General features: G+C 40.4%; 1 protein-coding gene across 2 annotated transcripts in view; it reads left to right on the top strand.

The window, feature by feature from the left end:
* The first annotated feature begins 2431 nt into the window (after window positions 1-2431).
* Window positions 2432-21098, top strand: part of adam12b (ADAM metallopeptidase domain 12b) — an 88505-nt gene continuing 69838 nt past the window's right edge. The window contains exons 1-2 of one of the 2 annotated variants that reach the window (XM_005474247.4): window positions 2432-3232; window positions 18173-18288. In XM_005474247.4, the coding sequence (XP_005474304.1) occupies window positions 3115-3232; window positions 18173-18288 (234 nt within the window). In that variant the 5' untranslated portion in view covers window positions 2432-3114. The remainder of the gene's footprint in view (window positions 3233-18172; window positions 18289-21098) is intronic. The other variant, XM_005474248.4, reaches the window with a different exon arrangement.

Below are 21098 nucleotides of genomic sequence, written 5' to 3'. Positions count from 1 at the left end.
CGTCTCTCTCTGAGGCATCATGTGTCTGCATGTCACAGCGTTATCGCCGCAGAATGTGTACTATGTGCTCTGAGGCCCCTCAGCTGGCTTCCCAATGGCTTTGACTGACTCAACTGCCCTGAGGGGTAAGGCTGATATGGCAGGCTTAGAAAGAAGTGATTTTACGGTGGTAAATGAGTATGTCCATGCAAAGCCACTCATTACAAGCGTTTAGTCATTAGGCATATCCCTAGCAGGCATGCTATTTGAACATCTAGCCTCAATGACATCATGTGTTTTTATATTTAGGTGTATTAAGGCTCTAAAGCCATCAACGAATCTCAGGCTGAACAATAGGTAGTCATTTAAAAAGACAAAACTATATCAGCTCTGTACTATAGATATGCATCAATAACAGCTCAACAAGGTTCAATCATTTTCTTCAGAGAAAATTAAAATCTACATAAACTGTCTGACACACTTTTAAAGACCTAACGCAGACATAACTCCAGTCAGCTCAAGCAAAGCGATGAAATTCTTCCTCTTTCTCCCTTGCTCTGTTTTCCTTTTTTTTTTCAGTTTGTAACCTCAGTGGAAATGTGAAGTGAAATGACGCCTGCGCAGAGAGACATCTGTGACTTTTTTGCCTGCAGCACACTCACTAAAAAAGATTAGGCTAAACCACACCAGGTAGCCTGTGCAGAACACAGATGGGGCCTGATTTATGGCGGTTTGTGTGCCTGGGCACAGAGACGGAGTGAAACAGGAAGAGGAGATGAAATAAGAGGTGACTCATATTTTTTAATATAGATCGTTCTGAGAAATTGAATCATGCTAGTTCAGTCAAGGTCTTACATTTATTCCATCAGTCATTACAATTATAAGTTGTACAGATAACTAGGTCTATGGTTTAACGCCACATCTTACTTCAAAGTTTGCCACGCAAAAAAAAAAGACAAAGAAAACTTATAGGAGCAAATCAGGGCACAACAGGTTTAAAAGGCTTAGTATTTTAAAAATGTCAGCTCAGAAACCTCACGAGTCTACATTCAAAGATTTTATTCTACACAACTCATCACAGAATTTCTCACGATCATTTCCAACAAATTACATCCCAAGCGATGCTGTGGTAAAACTCGCTAACCCCCCTTGGGCCCTGCCCTTTTCAGAGCTGATTTCTGCATCTCACTTGTGTGGATCTCAGCCGCTGCATCCATCACATCCTTGAGAAAGTCAGAAAAAAGCCAGTCATCGCAATTCACCCTGGACCCGCTAGATGAAAGAAGACATTTGTCTGTGTTTCAAGCATGTGTAGGAGGACTAAGACTAAATAAGCAAGATCAATATTTGTTGTGTTCATGGAATTAATTGGTTTAAATCTGTCTGTAATTATTTGTCGCTGACATATAAAGAAATGTGCAGATTACTTCCATGCAGAAGTGGTTGGAGAAAAGCCACATTTGTGTATCCTGGTAACATGCTCTGAGAAATATACAGAAAATCAAACGCACTGATCTGGTTTTTATGTTTCCTGTTAAGTTGTGAGAAGCCAGGAAAAGAGAGCTTGAAGATTAATAATAATAAGAGGAAGATATGCACAGTAGGTTACATTATATTCTCTGTAAAATCCTTTCTTTACAGCCTACGCACATCCCTTCTCAGAAGCAGACTGTTCAAGACAAAGCTGTCTAATTTCTTTAGACTTGTAAATCAATTCATTAATTTCACAATTTTATGTAAATTCACATTTATTTATTTATTTATTTATTATACACTTTCATATATTTCATTTTATTTTTTCTCCTTATTCTTTTGCTGCTCTAGTTATATTTTTCCTGAATAACATGTTTTGTCATTGTAAGGCTGGCAGTGTGTCAATATGTATATTTTATTTCTTTAAATGCGCCTACTCTTTGTTGACAACAAGCTAATTAACTATCACAAACACATACAGGGCAAAAAAAAGGAAAAAGAAAAACTATAACTAACTAGCATCCCCCCTGCAGAGTTCAGGGGAAAAATCTATGCATTAATTGATTTACATTATCCACTCGCAATGTTCTCTGAACAGAAAGCGCAAAAACTTATATGATACTGCTATTAGTAAATACGTTTGCTTATATAGACCAATCCCAGTCCAGCAGTAAAACTAACATTGTATGAGAAAGTAGTGCAAACTGCATTAATAAATAATATGTACACTATAAATCTAAGAAAAACAGCTGCATGAAGGTATACTACAGAAGTGTGTGTACAACCATGTGCCTGAAAGCTGTTTTCACCTGTCAAAACACACAGTTATTATACAGTGTCATGTATCGCCGATTTCATAAAAGATTATGCTAATATAATTATTTTTTACTTTTTTAATCTCCAGGTTTCACAAGTAGCTATTACTGCTTAAGAAAAAAAATGTCCTTGAATGTCCAGAATAGATTTAGTTGAATGAATATGATTTTTATGGGAGAAAATATCAGATAATTTCAGTGGACTGGCAGCAAACTCATTAAAATTGTTAATGATTGGTTTTGGGGTGAGGGGGTGAACTCATTTCGGTTTCTATTGTGAAAAAGTTCAAGAACCACTGGTCAATGGATTAGGTTTGACTCCGTTGTAGGTAAAGGGAAACGAAGAACGACAGCAGTCTTAAACATGATGGACTTTGGGACCCAGAGGCGTGTGAAGAGCACATGGCAAACTGTAGCTGCTCTGGGTCTAGAGGGGATGGCAAGTCCGCTTCACTATACTCTCCAACAGTCTCCTCTCATTCTGTCTGTTCTGTCGCTTTCTAACACCCTCCTCACATCAGCAACACCCTTTCCCAGAAACATTTAGCTAACACTTGCCGCTTATCTCTCGTTTTCTCCCCTCACCGTTGTCCACCATATGTTTGGTGTTGCATGGAAAAGTTTCTGACAGCTTCTTTCTTGGAGTGACAGCCTGCCGCATCTTGTTGGGAGTCTGGGTGGTGAAGTCTGTTTTCCTCCCCTTCTTCTTTTCCCCTCGCACTCACTGTGAACTGCTTTGACCCGTATCTCCATCCTGTCACCAGTGTTGAAGCATCTGGTGGTAGCTACGTTAATAACGCAGTCTGACCGGAGCGCTTTTCCTCATTTCACCCTACCGAACCCGGGCATGATGCGAACCTGGAGGCGGCGGAAGAACTTTGGCTTCCTGATCCTCGCTCTCCGAGTCTGGTGCCTGTCCACGGCAGCAAAACATGCTGACAGCATGGTTTACAACATACAGAGGGGTGAGTGGATATCTTTATTGTGAATATCAGTGCTATCACTCAGCGGGCTCATTGTCATGTACAGCTGCAGATGCTCAGCCACAGTCTGGAAACGTGATTTTCAGTGTTTGCACATTTTATTTATTTCTCTCTTTACAAAAAAAGCCGTTTCCTATTCTCAAGCTGCGCATTTTACACATAAGCTGGGCAGAAAGGAAATTGATTTTTTTTTTTTTTTAACATCAGTTTTCGTACTCAGATGGAAAAACAATAAAAGGAAGTCAGACTGCTGCGGATGAACAGATAGTTTGACATCCAGGAGGATGCAGCTTCATCTTTAGCCTGTAAACATAAACCCAAACAGGATGTCTCCTGAATGAATCAGCCACTGATAATGGGCTATTCTGTGTATGGGATTGAGCACGTGACACAGTACAAATTTGTGCGTGTGGATGTGTGGATGTAGTAAGACAAAAGGAAAAGGAACAAAAATAAATGCCACCCCATTGTTAAACATAAGGAGCTATTCAAATATAGATATTTTTGAGGTGATCCAGCCTGCTGAAGTGATAAATAAAAAAATACAGGCCACATAAGGTTAAAAGTGCACTACTGAAACAATACTACATGCTACCATCACAGCTAGAGCAGCTAATACAGATTTACAGTGCCAATAAGTCAATAATAAGCTTTCATGAAAGAGAAGTAGAAAGATTCAGCTCATGAGTTGTTTGCTGTCCACATCAGCCAGCTGTTGGATCATTAAAGCTGCCACGCACTGGGTTAGTTAAAATAGAAATGCAGAGAGTAAAACAGTTGTAATGGGCTGCGTGAGCGTTGAACTAGGGCAGGCTCTTTTGATGGCAGCAGTCAGATACAGTAATGTTGGATATTGACTCCAGTCTCTATGTGAAATGTTTGTCACAGTCTCCCCCCACCTTGGTGGGGGCTCTTGCTACAGCGCTTCTGTCATACTACAGTTTGTTCGAATGGAGACAGAGAGGGGTTTTTTGTGGCAGACTCTTTTCATGTTCTCCCAAACAATTGCTTGACTTGGTCTAGCCTATTAAAAATTATGAGATAAACGTGCACAACACAATTTTTGACTTCCGAATTTTTTATTTATTTTGTTATTTATGGTGGTAAAAAGAAGACCAGATGTGCTGTAGTCATGTTCTCCATCCAGTAGCTGTAAAAGTTATGTCTATTCTCAGATTGGTAGCAAAAAAAGGAAACCGTGTGAAGGTGTTGTACAGCTACGAAGTCCCAAAAGGAAGGATTTAGAAGCGACTGGTTGGGTTGACAAAATATTGACCTATGACATGGGATACTGACGTTTGCTTCCCACTTCCTAACAGTCACATGAATCTCTTTTAACCATAACCAGTGTCTCCCCACTTTAAATGATTATTTTGCTTTCTTTTTTTTCTTTTTTTTTAAGAAATTTTGTCCTGTTTTGTTGTTCTTATGTGGAAATAACAAATTACGTAGACGTGCACTGTCAGTAAAAGATTGTCACATTGGCCGGACACAATAATCATGTCATAAATATCCATTTAGTCAAAATGGTTTGGCTTAACAGTGGCCTAAATCCATCATAACTGGATACTTGACTTAAGCCAGATTTGTGATGAGCCCTGCCAGAATCGGTCAAACTTACGCCAGTGCAGTGATTTCACACTTCTCCAATGCTAGCCTTAGTGTTGCTGCTGACTGAAACGGACTCAATCCTTTTCTGTACCCCCCGGAAAAAAATCTCTGAAGCTAGTACCTCTGTTGCCAAATCTGGCAGCCCTATATGGATCAGATCGGCACTGACTGACATTCGGCCTTCCTGTGCCAACACTCAGCTGCAATCAGCTACCTGGACAGAGTTCAGAAACTGTTGTGTTATCATTTAGTGAAATAAGTGATGCATTAGATAATGAGGACATTCTCTGTAGTGGTTTTGAAAGTGCCTGAGTGAGCATGTCCAAGTCTTTGAAGCCAGTAATAATGCATATTTGAAGACATGTGCTACAAATAAAATAGTAATATTCACCAGAAAGTGGGGGGGGAGTGTCAAAAACTTTAAGTTCCACAGATTAAAATAAATCTGTTTAAAGGTTTTGTGCTATGCATGCAGTCTTTCATCGTACTGTATAATCATTTGCTTTGTCATACTCCCATCCCCTCTGATTAAAACTTTGACTGACAGCTCAGGAAGTGATTAGAATAGTAACATATTTCATGTTTAAGCTGGAAGATCAGCTTCTTTGTGAAAGTAGCTGTAATTAAATTTTGGTTGCGCAGTCTTTAAAAAGCCTACAAAGTAAAAATCAGGTTATCAGTAGTTGACTCAGTCTTCTGCTTGTTAGCCTTCGGAAAGCTTGTTTATATTTATGACTGGAATATTGAGTATGTTTGAATAACCATTTTTGTCTTCTTGTGTGAAGTGCTACGGCCCTTCAGGACTCAGTTGCCTTCTGAACTTTTATAGCAAAAATAAAATAAAAGTCCCATAAGGGCGAGAATCAAGCAGGCCGTGTTTACAAATCTTTGATGAATCGTTCTGTCTATTGCTTTCTCTCTCTGCCTGACTTTCTTTGTCTCTCCTCTGCATATCAACTGGTTTTCTAAGGGTCTTTTTTTCCCCTTTTTTCCGGGTGGAGGAAACTCAATAAATAATTAGAGACAGAACCAAATGACCCGGATTAGATTTGAGGATATCAGCTGGTCAGACTGACTGCAGCTTCAGACAGAATTAATTAAAAAAGATTAAAATGTCTGTTTTGTCTAAACAAACAGACAGCGAGGAGAATAAAACCTACCCCGAGTGCCCTGAAACACACAATAATATATGCACAGTCTCCTTGGTCTCCGAGGAGCATCGGTCACCTTTCAGCACAGTTTCCTGGGAAGTAAGTCTAGCCCATTCTCCACTCTGTGGTGGAATGCTGACTATCATCCGTGTGGGGGAAAAAAAACAACAGGTTTCTGTAAAATCCATTTAGGAAATAACCTCATCCTGGTCTGTCTCTCAAGCCCCCTCCATAAGCTGTCACTTGACATTTTGAGGACAGGCTGGCATTGATCTGTTGGCCGCGAGGGAAGGCCACGCACAGTTAGAGTTGTCTCCCTCTGTTAAGCATCATTGGTCATTATAGCCATCAGTGTGATTTAGCTTCCTCCTGCTCTGCCTGTGGATGTTACAGATACATAATAGATATGCCGATGTCATGCAAAGGCAACTTAACACAGCGATACACAAAAAACAGCAGTCACGAGTGACTCGGAATCTAACATGTATACATGGAATAATTCCTGATTTTATTAAGAAAGAACAGGGTGAAAAAAGGAGAATTTGTGAACGATGTATTGTGAAACTGTGAGAAATCTGGGTGTTAGACAGCATCAGAGCTACAGACCACCACCTAAAGAGCTCTGACAAACAGCAGTCAGTCATGTGTGTGATGGATAAGGGTGGGTGCATTTCTCTCCAGTCTGCATTATCCTTCAGAGAACCAAAAAAAAGACACTGAGACAGGTGAGAAAGCAGTCAGTCACCTACATTTACCGCAGTGATTGGATGTGTCAGACCGCCTGTGATGCTTACATATTTTAGTGGGACACTTTCCCCTGCACTGAAGGAAAAAATCTTTAGAGTGGAGCAAAGAGAGGAAGAAAGGAATACTGAATAGGTGCAAAGTAGGATGGGAACATGGAGTCGCTCCTGTCACCACTGTGAACAGCGAGCTGTTATTTATGCTAGAATGCAGAAGGATGACAGATTTCTGAGAAGTTTAAACATGCAGTCGTCTCTGCTCGCGTCCAAAATGAATGCGTGGCTGGCAGGAAGTGTAGCACAAATGGGAAGTGTACAAAAGAGCTGGTGAACGTATGATTTCTTGAGCGCAGCGGTTCCTTGTTTGTTTCTTTTCCTTTGGCCAACTATCCCTCTGAAGAAATATTAGGTTTCACTCAGATGAGAGAAGCAAGGAAGTGGACTGATGCAACAACATGATTCAGGTTTGAGACTCACGCAGCTGCACAGCAGGCTGAACCATCAGGTTGCCCTACATCAATAATTTCACAACAGAAAGGTCACCACACCTCCATGTCAGTCTGTTTACCTTGAGATGTTGGTTATTGGATCCAGTCCTGCTCTTCAGCCAATAGCCGTTATATCCTGAAGCTTTTCATGGAAGGAATTGAAGGTGTTTTGAGAGAATAGTATATGAAGTGAACACTTTTTTTTTTTTTTTTGTTAGAGAAAGACATGAAGCAGAGTTTGGCTCTGCTTTCTCCACAGAATGTGGGACCTCTTGATCCTTGTCTTATTGGAGTGCCCATACTTGAATTTCCTTCCTTCAAGAACACAAAAGGTTTTGCTGAGTGTTTTTTTTTTTTTTTTGGTAAAAATTTAGCACATGTTGAATCACTGATTACATAATTGCATATTCTGAATGAATACAATCATTCAATCCTTTCCACACATAGCAGACTTTATTTGAGTGGGCTGCTTAGGTATATTAATGGCCACCCAAATATGCACTGTGAAATGTCTGAAATTTTATTTTTTTAATAATCTGAAAGAAATGCATGTTAGACCATCTTATAGAAGCTAGGAAAGGCTCCAATTGCCCCATGAGCTGGATAACTGGGTAAGAAAATGCATGTGCCATAAGATTAACGCAACATAAAAAGTTAAGGCTGCTTCCTTGTCACAAGTGGTTGTCAGAGCAGGTAACTCATCATGTTTGTTTTGGGATTTTACACCAGATTTTTGACACAATCCAAAAAGGAAACTGAGAGGGATAGCATCCTCGCTCTTATTTTGAAAGGCTGAAATGGCTGCTAAGCAGTTAGCCTTAGCCTTATGTTGCTCAGTCATCGTATTCGTCAGAGCCCCAAAAATATAGCTATAGATAGCAGCTATTTGCTGGTATATGTGGTACCATATATATGGCGTTTATGACAGCCAATAAAGGAAAATTTAAAAATGTCGAAGACACAGAAGAAATAGAATTTAATTTGTTATACACAGTATATACTATACTATGGTCTCACTGAAGCGGTGCTTGGAGATTAAAGTCAGGAGATGACCAGAGTCAGTAGAATCGCTCTCTGGTTACTATTAATCATTTCAGTCGTTGTAGACAGGAATAGGGTCAGTGATTAAGGAACTGACCGACTGACCAGTTGACTGAGGTTATCATTGTAATAACAAGCTGCTAGCATTACTGATATTTTGTTAAACCTTGTCTCCCCTGCTGATGGCTTTTGGGTGACCCAGGATGTGTGATAAGTTCTAGTTAATCCCTAAATCCCCCAGGCTGAAATCCCCATAGCTCTGAGACATAATGCCCAAATCTGTGCAAGACAAGACGGGAATTGGCTATTCCACTGTTGCTCCCACAGGATGTGAATAAGACACACGAGTAAATCTCACTAACCCACGCTGAGAAATCTTGTATTACCATCATTTCACTCTGAGCCAGTGATTGCTCGATCAGAACAATAGTGATGTGTGTTTGGAATGGATCTAGGAGGTCCCACATCCAGGATTAACACCTTCAGCACTAATTACACCAGTTTGTCATCACAGGAAGAGTGTGCAATGTGGGAACTGACAGGAGGCACTGTTGAATTGTTGGTAATGAGGTAACATTGTAGTTATCTATCCCTGCAAAAGACCGTGGGACACTTTAGAGTGGTCTCTTTCACTGTGTCTAAGAAGCTCATAATGCTTTTCCTCCTTGTTACATGTTAAGCCCATTTATTTTTTTCCTTAGAAATCATAGGAGCAAAATTGCAGGGCTGAAAAACTAGTCAGTCTTACTCAGAATGCTGGGTAAATCTTTTGATGCATTGTTTAAACAGAAATTTGTTGGGGGGTTTTTTTCTCCTGTAAAAAGAATATCAGTGCATTATTTTGATCTGAAAGAATTTTTTGTTTGTTTTTTTGAAGTCTTTTTTTTTAACCAATGCTCGAGGCATGGCTCTAGTTACAGCAATGCTGGCTTGTCCTTTCATTATTTATTTGGTCCACTGGTTTGGTTCAGAATAAAATATTTCAACAACTTTAGGTTTTCTGATTGTAGTCCCATGGCGGTTTTCATGGCTCTTGAGGTTACATCCTGCTGATATAACCTCTAGGCGTTTTTTTATAATGTTATAATAACATTTTTTATAACGGTACAATGAGGTTGACATTTTTAGTTTTATGTAAAATGTCATGACAGCATTTTAATTTATTGCCATGACCTGTGGTCCAGATATCCATGCTGCTCAAAAGAACAAGTGATGCAATCACTTTTTACTGTTACACCAAGAGCTGTCAGAATGTTCCAGTGGACTATATCACCAACCGCATCGACTTATATATCCAAGTTGGATTGGATTATTACTAAAAGTACTTGCTAAAGTAAGAACAGTCCTGCCTGTCTCAGCTGTATGCTGTGCTTTGCGCAGCAGCAAGCCATCAAAGCCACCCATGGTGAGATTGCCCACAGAAAATCCTTGTTGGCCATGCTGTGGGTTAGCCCATGCAGGCCCCATAGTACTTTTACCCCACAGGCCCACATGAAGGATTTTTGTGAGCAACCTCTTCTGGGCTTGCCCATAGAAAACACATATAGGGCTCCTAAAAGCCTAACTTTTGTCTGACCTGTGTGGGCAAACCCACTCAGTGAAAAGTATGGGTTTCCCTGTCTGCACAACCCCACCATTCATCTACACCACCCATTGTGGGTCTGCACAGGCATGTTTGCTGCAAGACTGTTTGTAATAAGAAAACACTATACAGGGAAATGGAAAAAGCAGCTGATTTAAAACCTCAGTAAATTGGGAGTTAGACTGGATCTTATTGATATACTGCAAAAGAACTCAAATGAAAATATTAGACTGTTAGGGACAGTGTTTGATAGACAAATACATGTTTGTCTAACAAGGATATATCTCCAGTCCAAGTCTGGGAGGAAAGACAAATCCACTGTGCGTTACACTGTTAAAGGCATCCAGTGTAAAAATCTGCCAAACCCAAAATGTGGCGCTACCTGCTGTGGTGACCCATTGTGAATGGGCAGCTTACCGTGGGCCCCAGTACTGGCGTGAAATGCAGTGGCACATTTAGGCCCTGCACTGCTGGGCCCGGGTGGGGTCCCAGTAGGCCAGCTTTCACCTAGAGTCAGGGCATACTCTGGGTATGCTATCCACAGTTGGTAGCTCACTGTGGAACCAGATAGGCCCCAGTGGGGCAGCCCATAGTGTGGGCCGACTGTGGACTACCACACTGGGCAGGGGGAGGGCTCGTTTACTGGGTGTAAAGCACAAAAGAATATATATATATGGACAAAGCTGGACTGAAAGACAGCACAGAGGCACTAATCATGGCAGCACAAGAACAAGCTCTGAGTACAAGATCCATAGAGGCTGGGGTCTATCACACCAGGCAAGACCCCAGGTGCAGGCTGTGTAAAGATGCCCCAGAGACAATCCAGCACATAACAGCAGGGTGCAAGATGCTAGCAGGCAAGGCATACATGGAACGCCATAACCAAGTGGCCGGCATAGTGTACAGGAACATCTGTGCCGAGTATAACCTGGAAGTCCCAAGGTCAAAATGGGAGATGCCCCCAAGGGTGATGGAGAATGACCGAGCTAAGATCCTGTGGGACTTCCAGATGCAGACGGACAAAATGGTGGTGGCTAACCAACCGGACATAGTGGTAGTAGACAAACAGAAGAAGACGGCTGTAGTGATCGATGTAGCGGTTCCGAATGACAGCAATATCAGGAAGAAGGAACACGAGAAGCTGGAGAAATACCAAGGGCTCAGAGAAGAGCTCGAGAGGATGTGGAGGGTGAAGGTAACGGTGGTCCCCGTGGTAATCGGAGCACTAGGTGCGGTGACTCCCAAGCTAGGCGAGTGGCTCCAGCAGATCCCGGGAACAACATCGGAGATCTCTGTCCAGAAGAGCGCAGTCCTGGGAACAGCTAAGATACTGCGCAGGACCCTCAAGCTCCCAGGCCTCTGGTAGAGGACCCGAGCTTGAAGGATAGACCGCCCGCGGGGGCGTGCTGGGTGTTATATATATATATATATACAGGGAGTGCAGAATTATTAGGCAAGTTGTATTTTTGAGGAATAATTTTATTATTGAACAACAACCATGTTCTCAATGAACCCAAAAAACTCATTAATATCAAAGCTGAATGTTTTTGGAAGTAGTTTTTAGTTTGTTTTTAGTTTTAGCTATTTTAGGGGGATATCTGTGTGTGCAGGTGACTATTACTGTGCATAATTATTAGGCAACTTAACAAAAAACAAATATATACCCATTTCAATTATTTATTTTTACCAGTGAAACCAATATAACATCTCCACATTCACAAATATACATTTCTGACACTCAAAAACAAAACAAAAACAAATCAGCGACCAATATAGCCACCTTTCTTTGCAAGGACACTCAAAAGCCTGCCATCCATGGATTCTGTCAGTGTTTTGATCTGTTCACCATCAACATTGCGTGCAGCAGCAACCACAGCCTCCCAGACACTGTTCAGAGAGGTGTACTGTTTTCCCTCCTTGTAAATCTCACATTTGATGATGGACCACAGGTTCTCAATGGGGTTCAGATCAGGTGAACAAGGAGGCCATGTCATTAGTTTTTCTTCTTTTATACCCTTTCTTGCCAGCCACGCTGTGGAGTACTTGGACGCGTGTGATGGAGCATTGTCCTGCATGAAAATCATGTTTTTCTTGAAGGATGCAGACTTCTTCCTGTACCACTGCTTGAAGAAGGTGTCTTCCAGAAACTGGCAGTAGGACTGGGAGTTGAGCTTGACTCCATCCTCAACCCGAAAAGGCCCCACAAGCTCATCTTTGATGATACCAGCCCAAACCAGTACTCCACCTCCACCTTGCTGGCGTCTGAGTCGGACTGGAGCTCTCTGCCCTTTACCAATCCAGCCACGGGCCCATCCATCTGGCCCATCAAGACTCACTCTCATTTCATCAGTCCATAAAACCTTAGAAAAATCAGTCTTGAGATATTTCTTGGCCCAGTCTTGACGTTTCAGCTTGTGTGTCTTGTTCAGTGGTGGTGGTCTTTCAGCCTTTCTTACCTTGGCCATGTCTCTGAGTATTGCACACCTTGTGCTTTTGGGCACTCCAGTGATGTTGCAGCTCTGAAATATGGCCAAACTGGTGGCAAGTGGCATCTTGGCAGCTGCACGCTTGACTTTTCTCAGTTCATGGGCAGTTATTTTGCGCCTTGGTTTTTCCACACGCTTCTTGCGACCCTGTTGACTATTTTGAATGAAACGCTTGATTGTTCGATGATCACGCTTCAGAAGCTTTGCAATTTTAAGACTGCTGCATCCCTCTGCAAGATATCTCACTATTTTTGACTTTTCTGAGCCTGTCAAGTCCTTCTTTTGACCCATTTTGCCAAAGGAAAGGAAGTTGCCTAATAATTATGCACACCTGATATAGGGTGTTGATGTCATTAGACCACACCCCTTCTCATTACAGAGATGCACATCACCTAATATGCTTAATTGGTAGTAGGCTTTAGAGCCTATACAGCTTGGAGTAAGACAACATGCATGAAGAGGATGATGTGGACAAAATACTCATTTGCCTAATAATTCTGCACTCCCTGTATATATATATGTATATATATGTATATACATATACATATGTATATGTATGTGTGTATATATATATATATATATATATATGTATATATATATATATATATATATATATATATATATATATATATATATATATATATATATATGTGTGTGTGTGTGTGTATATACATACATATAAATACATACATATACATACATATATATACATGTAAAGAAATTTTTATTTACTAATTACTACTATAACTTCTATAAATTTTCTTGAAGATAAAAGTGTAATTTCTAGGAAGGCCTTCATAGTTTGCTTTTGAACATTGCAAATGTGTGGAAATTATGCTGTAGCTTCAGCTTTCTTGTTTAATGCACTTCCATTCTGTGACAATGTGAACTAATGTTGAGCAAGCAGGCCAGTTATACTGCTCAAGATAAAACACCAAATTGAAATATACATTTGTACATTAATCTCTATAAGAGAAGCCTGTCTGTTCACCGAGTGACTTATTTTCCATTGAAAGTCTTTTCTTTGAAGTTGCTTCCACCATCAAACATTAATTCATATGCAGGAAAGTATCTTGCACCTCCGAGAGCTACAGCGCTCCTTTTTTTTAAACAATGCCATTACTACTTTTGAATGTCTTTTATTAGTCTACGAACATAATATTGAAGTAGGAACTGTAAAATGCTCCCTTTGATGTGTTAAAAAGAAATGCGTTGTAAAAGGAAATAAAAGCTGTAGTGCTGAGTTCTGCAATAAGTCTTACTGAATAAGCTGTAATATGGTAGACGGTCATAAAGATATATTGATGGTATTCTATTTTTCTGAGTAACTTCTGATTAAATAAATGCTAGCACAACCTCACTTTTTAATGTATTTCTTTATATTGAGACTGATTATCGTGTTTAGCAGCCTCATCCACCTTTTTTATAAGGCACTTTCTTTCTAGGCAAGCAATTATATATTTAGAAATCAGCAAATACTATTAAGTCCAGAAACATAGAAACACTGGGTCAAAGACCCAGTAGTATGACACTGTGGCTCTCTAAGGGGAGTTACATTTGGCTGTGCATGGTAACTTCACACCTGTTTTCCAGGCAAACTCATTGTGATGACAGGACCATAAGACGTTACAACGTCTGGCCAAGAAATTGTCTCACACATGAAACTCTGTAAAACCATCTGGTTTAATTCCTTTCACATTCCCCTGATCTCCAGTCCACTCAGCTAAACTAAGCTAACTATCTGCTGGTTATAGCTTCATATTCAACAAAGATGAGATTAATATTGATCCCTTCCTCTAACTCTAAGCAAGAAAGGAACTACTTTAGTACTTGTGGAAATTTACATGCATGATAGAGATGAAAAATACATAATAAAAAATGAAAAATATCACTCTTTGAAAGCTTATAATGTGTAATGTACAAAGGTGGAAATGGCCTCGGTATTTCATTCAGAGAAACGCTTCTTTATTTAATTTCATATCAGTTAAGGATGAAAAAAAGCCAGCCTGCCTACACTTATAACAACACTCATCTCACGCTCACGCAGGGATTTTAGTTTGGGTCAATGTCTTACCATTTTGTAATCAATAAGGAAAGTCAATACAGTAATCACTCCCAGAAATGGTTCTGGATCAGATCCAGATTTCCATCAAATCCAATTGTAACAGTTGAACTCACCTATGCTGTGTGTTTCTTATCAGCGTTTTGGCAGTTGTCCCTGTGTATGCGCTTGGTACCGTCATTTTCCTTTTTCAAGCTAAAAGCCTCTTCAGTGATTCACTATTGGCCAAGATTCACCTTTTTGAGGGCATTTACAGATGATTGGAAGCTTAGAGGGTTGGTTTCACAGCCGCTGTGCAGATATTGACCAATAAATCTTCACCATTATCAAATCCATAATCGGAGTTCTTATCCTTTGATCTGCTGGCATTAAAGGTCTCTTCTCTGTGTTGAGAAATAACTGAAGTCATGTCTTCGGGGCTTTGTTGTATTTTCTCGATTTTATTTTTAACTCTGCTCAAAGAGTTCCTGCTTGATGACTTTTTCTCTTCGTGTCACGTTGTCTGAAATATTTTGGCTGCTCTTCACTTTGTGATTCTTCTGTTTGCACAATAATGAATATTTTTACAGCTTTTCATTATACAACATATAATATATATAATACACAACCTAATAATAAGTTGATGTGCAGTGAATTATTTATAGAAGACTCTGACTAAGAAACTGTGGCTACTGTACCTTAAAGATAAAGATGGTTATACCAAATATTCACTTTCAAGCGTGTTTAAATTGCATAAACTGTGTTTTTAGGTAAAAAGGCAAACACAGCCTTATTTCCTGTTTTCCCAGCAAAACATAAAGACGTTAAGTTACACATAGTTTGTATGAATATGTTGTTTGAGGCTAATCTGATTGCAGAAGGTCTCTCAAGTCCCGCTGTGGCGTTCATCTTCTCTTGTGTTTCCTTGAACATTTTGCCTATAGATTGCTAAATGTCCTTCATAAACTGGTTTTCCCCTTATGTTTTGTATTCTCTTGTCCATATCAGTAGAGGGACCCTATAATAAAATTGCTTGTTGATCAGATACAAAAGCAGCCAGACATATGCATTTTTCAAAAGGTAATCCATGCTGCTTTGGCTGCTTTGCTTAAATCACTCCGCAATATAAACACCTTTCTTAATCAAAAAGATAAATGGACAAAAAGATGTGAAAGTTATCAGAGAAGCCTTTTGATGCAGCAGGTAAAATACCAAGTCTATGTAATGAGGTAGAGTTTTGCCCAGAGTCCAGCAGCCTCTTCGATTTGACTGCAGTAATTGTGGCTCATTTTGTTTGTTTATGTTTTTGGCTGTTTCACTGCCCTGCTGAGAAAAGTGGACATCGGCCTCTGTTTGAATTCCCATTTCCTACCAGTAACATTCAGCTGTGCAGATCATGAAATAGTGGCAGAAAGAAAAATATATTTGTTAGATCATCAAAACAGAGTTGTCTTTAAAAGAAATCTGGGTTATGAGGCTATTTAAAGAGAGCGTGGGGGAAAGATGATCTTGGCTGCAAAACAGAACTTGTGTTTTTCATGTGTGACCCACAGATAATTCTGCCTTGTGTCCAATATGGGGGTACAACTGTGGTTGGCTTAGCAGTCATGGAACTCTCAGAAAACATACGGGATTAACCCAGTTTTAGTGTGAATTTAAAAGGTTCCCAAAGAGGATAAAACCCGTGAGAATGATGATGAATGTCATATTTCTCTGCCGTTTGAAGGGAACTTTCTTTTAAGTTTGCTTTGGCAGATGTTGCAAACTGAAGCCTAGCACACACAAAATGCTACAAAAACTCATTAATTCACATATTAAAGGGGTCACTGTACTTCAAACAAAGCGCTTACCAGAACATCAAACGGCATCTAAACCCCCCGAATTAGGGAGGCTACGTCCAACATTGAGTGAGCACGCTTACTTTACCCAGAGACTGGCCATGTGTGTGGAGGAGAGAAAATGGGCAGGATTAGATTTCACAAAACTCCCTTTGTCTCTTTTTGTGTAGAGACAAATGTAACGAGATGGATGCCTTCAAGGAAAGATTTTCCGTATGTTGCTCTTTATGATGGCAAGCTCTTCGCCGCACGTTAGAATGTGGCTTTACAGAAGAATTAGAAACGCTTAGATGTGGGCTGAAAACACATTGTACAAACTAGTTTGTTTTGAGCTCACCCAGGCTTGAAGTCTCCACTCCGAACTGATATTGTTTAAGGATCGCAAACTCATTTAGTATCAGAGAGCTCTAAATGATTTGTGAGGGACCCTGGTGGAAGTGATGAAGTCTTTAATTAACAAGACGTCTGCCTGACTTTCCTTTTATAGCTCTTTTTTAATGGCACTCCAGCCGCAGCCTGTGGCCTCAGTCATGCTGCTCCGTCTGTCTAACGTGGTTTTCGTGCACCACTAAAACCAACAAACTACCATCGGCATATGTTCAAATATCCCATTAAATGTAGGAGGTCCCTTTTATGCCCTTGTTAGCTTATTATGTACTGTGGCTAAGTTAAGAGTGTGGGCCACGCTGAGAACACAGACCAGCCGCCATCACAGACAGTTTGAAGTTGTATGAAGTGCAGTCACGATGGCACAGGTGTCAGTCTTCAAAGACAAGAATCGTCACACTTTGAAGAGACAAACGTACCTGAAAATCAAAACGCCTCCAGGCGGGAGGAGGAGCAACAAAATATGTTGCATTTCTGCTCAGTGTACTGCTGAACTCTTGTTGCACTGTGTATGATGTTACGCTACACATGCAGACACGCGGATGCTTTACTGCAAATCTCCAGGGATTAGAGAATATGCCGAGACTTTAGATGTATAGTAAATAGAGGCGGCGCACTCACTCTCAGTTTTACTTTGTTGATAGTGGGAGCGTGAAACCTCAAACAGCCTCTCCCCTCCCCTTTTAACACTCGCTATTCAATCCTCTATGGGTTTGTAACATTTATTGGGCTACACAGGAAACCTGCTGGGCTTGCAACAGCACACACATACTCTGTAAGGCCGTTAGGGACAGCCAAGTCTTCTGTGGAGCTGAGACAGACACCGAGAGAGCAGAGGGAATTGTGACTGATTCCCACATTTTGCTCCAAGCATTGGAGCATATAGTAAGCATATAGTATATGGTTTACTATACTTCATCTTATGCTATATACAGTATGTTTCTTTCTGTCCCTAAAGAGCAGTCTTTTAAAAACTAATTAGCTTAACCAGTTTCTTACTTTGGTAATTTAGCTCTATTACAAGTTTGGAAGAGGAGTAAAATGATATGTGGAAAAGAGGAGGAAACAGCACAGTATGGTGCTCGTTCCTGACCTACTATACAAAGTTGGATAGGAAGAAAGATAAAAATATATATATATAAGAAATGGGAAAGACAATTTCATCCTACCTTTTTTTAGAAAAAAAAACATTCCCATCTGGGGAAATATTGCAGAAGAAGAGTTATAAACTGCGTGAGAGCATCTATTATTGATGCTCTGTCTGTGGCTGTGGTCTTGTTGCAAGGGTCCTTTGGGGGACAGCATATCTACTCGCAGGAACAGGAGTGAGCTTTTACTCTTTCTCTGCAGCACCGACCACAGCCTTTAATAGTGTTCTGCTCTGCTGTGTGTCTGAGCCTTCCAAGCTTTTGTTGCATTAATGGTGTCCTTGAATTATTGAGGATATTACACAGCAGCTTTGACCCACATTTCTGACCCATTTGTTTGCAATCTGTATTGTTTTTAGCGTGATGCTAAATTTCAAGCTAATCTGTGCTGATGATCTTTTCACAGGAAGTAGTCCAGCCGAACAGAGCGGGGAGGCAACCAGACCGCAAACTTATGAGACCGCCATACCTCTGTTGCTGAAGGGCAAAGAGCGCAGACCTCTCAGCCAACTCACATCTGGGGTAAATACTCTCAAAACCATTTAGCAGGAATAGCTTATTGGTAATAAGCTGACTCAGCCAGCTACTGAGCTAATGTCAGTGTGCTTTTCAGAGTGCAGCCAAGTATAGATGTCTGGCTTTTTGTTTAACATAACTACAGTATATGATTCCTTCCTCTGTTGCTTCCATCTGTTGCCTGTGTATTTAATTTCCTTTGGTAGAGAAGTCCCCTCTTTTGCTATGTTTTCCCTCCATGTTATGCCCCTTTTTGTGGTTCTTCTCCTTCCATGCTCTCGCCTTTGTTTTAAACACGTCCTCATTTCTTTGTTAAATATGAGCTTGCCGCACTACACTAGGCACTACATATTGTGAAATTATTCCTAAAAGTCAGGCTTTCAACAGTTTTACAAGTCACTAACCTGATGGTTAAAGACTTGGCAGCTTTAACACCCTCTGTAACAGCTTGTAAAGCGTGTCATTTCGTTCATGTACTACACGTTATAAGCTAGATTAAAAGATATATACAAATCATCCCTCTCTGGTTTCTCTAAACATGCCTTCTCAGGCTATGAAACCCTGTCTGTTCCACTTACTACAGCTGGAAAGGGAAATGTTTGAAATTTGGCATCTCTACTGCAACTTAAGGAAACTTTCCAGAGGGAAATGTGTAGGTGTTCAGAACTCCCTGAGCAATCAAACTCTTTTCCTCGTGCAGGGAAGTCACCATCTGAACGATTTGTTTTGTTTAGGATTTTTTTTCCCAGCTTTATTTGCCTGCCTCACAGTCAGTCATCACAAAAATGTCACATACTTTGGGCATATGGGGAAGTGAAACTACGTTTTAAAGCCTTAATCATTTTGAGCTACATTAGCCATGTTTTTCTATCACCTACTGCTGATATAAGGCATTTTTGTTAAGGAGAGACAATAGTTAAAGCAGCCTGCTGTCCCATATTAAACTTACTACAAGGGTAGCTTGTGATTGTCTTATCAGAGACTGCAGTAAAAGTCACAACACAGAGGCAGATTTATGCACACACTGATCCTATTGCCTTCAGCAGTGCCTAAATTCTTCATGGCACAAATTAAACAAGGCGTTGGAAACATTGATCATTTCATCAGGGATTTTAGTCAATATTGACATCATAGCATCACACTCTGCCCTAGATTTATCAGCCTTGATGTAAATTTCTTTTACATCACCTCACAGTGATGCTCTTGCAGATTGAGAGCTGATGACTGCGCAGGCCGTTTGACTGCACTGAATTCACTGTCATGATCAAGAAACCACTTTGAGATGATTTGAGCTTTGTGATGTGGTGTGTTGTCCTGCTACAAGCAGTCGCCAGAGGATGTGTAGACTGTGGTTATAAAGGAATGGATATGGTCAGCAGCAATATTCAAGGAAGCTGTGGCATTTAAGCAGCTCAGCTGGTACTGAGGGGCCCAAAGAGTGCCAGAAATATCTCCCACAAATCATGCAAACAGCAGCAGCCTGAACTGTTGATACAAGGCCGCATGGATCCATGCTTTCATGTTGTTCATACCAATGTCTGACCCTATCTTCTGAATGCTGTAGCAGAAATCTACTCATCAGACGAGGCAATATTTTCTAGTCTTCTGTTGTCCAGTTTTTGTGAGCCTTATGTGCATTGTAGCCTTAGTTTCCTGTTCTTACCTGCAGGAGTCACACCACTTGTGGTCTTCTGTTGCTGTAGCCCATCTGAGAGATGTTATTTTACTGCTGGTAATAGTCCTCTGACATCTGACGTCTGCCGTCAACAAGGCATTTTCAGTCTCTGCTTGGTTAGATGTATATTACACATTTGTGTTGATAAGCAGCTGAACAGGTGTAAAATGGTCAGCTACTGTATACCTGCCTTGTGTGCCAAGTAGAAGTTATCTTGGATCTGTAAAGTATTGCAGAATTATGACACATTGTCTTTGTTGCACAGTAGACATGACATGAATTGTCCACACACATACTTGCAGACACACAGCTTCAGACTGGCCAGCAGAGTATTTCCCCGAAGGCATCGGTCAGCTATCCTAAGAAATGTCACCGTGAAAGAGCACTCTGTTCATCTAAAATATCAGCTGAGGAAATATAAATCCATTTCTGCTTAGTGTGAACATGTCTGACCCTTTTTTCCTCTCTGCTAGCTTACATTCATGAATCCTTTTTTACAAAACCGAGGCTCTAAAGCATGGAACTTCTTTCCCTCTGTTTTGCCTCAAGGACGCTGCTAATTTTCAGAGAAGCATTAACTCATCTTAAAGCTATATTTTGGAAATTGACATTTTTATATTTGATAGAGGATTCAATCTTTAAATGACACTTTGACAGCGTTATCACCATCTCCTGACGGTTTCTTGCAGCCATACGTCATTAACACCAAACTGCTCATGTCACGTGATCATTACAGCTGTTGCAACACTTCTTCTTTTCCAAAAAAATCACACTTACATTTTGGACCAAGTCTGAAATACTGTCAAAATACATTTTTGCAGATTTTATGCTTTTATACACCAGTGACAAAAAGTCCCATTTCAAGTGAGTCTTTATCAATTTATTGCAAACAAACCTTGTCAGAAGCAAAGCAGCAACATGTCATTGAGTGACATGTGGTTTCCCACACAACACCATTAATTAGTCCTCCTCCTTGTTCCATTATTATTTTGCAAAACCTAAACCAATCCACTGTCAAAGCGTCTTAACATTGTCTGTTTTTAGACACATCTTCATGCTGAAAAATACACAGTTTCCTGCGTTGTCTCAATATGCTGTGAAACATTAAACAGCAACACTACAGTTTCCTCAGTAACAGTAA

This window comes from Oreochromis niloticus, linkage group LG13, assembly GCF_001858045.2.
Source record: "Oreochromis niloticus isolate F11D_XX linkage group LG13, O_niloticus_UMD_NMBU, whole genome shotgun sequence".
NCBI classification, from domain to species: domain Eukaryota; kingdom Metazoa; phylum Chordata; class Actinopteri; order Cichliformes; family Cichlidae; genus Oreochromis; species Oreochromis niloticus.
This window is presented reverse-complemented; position numbering and strand designations above follow the sequence as displayed.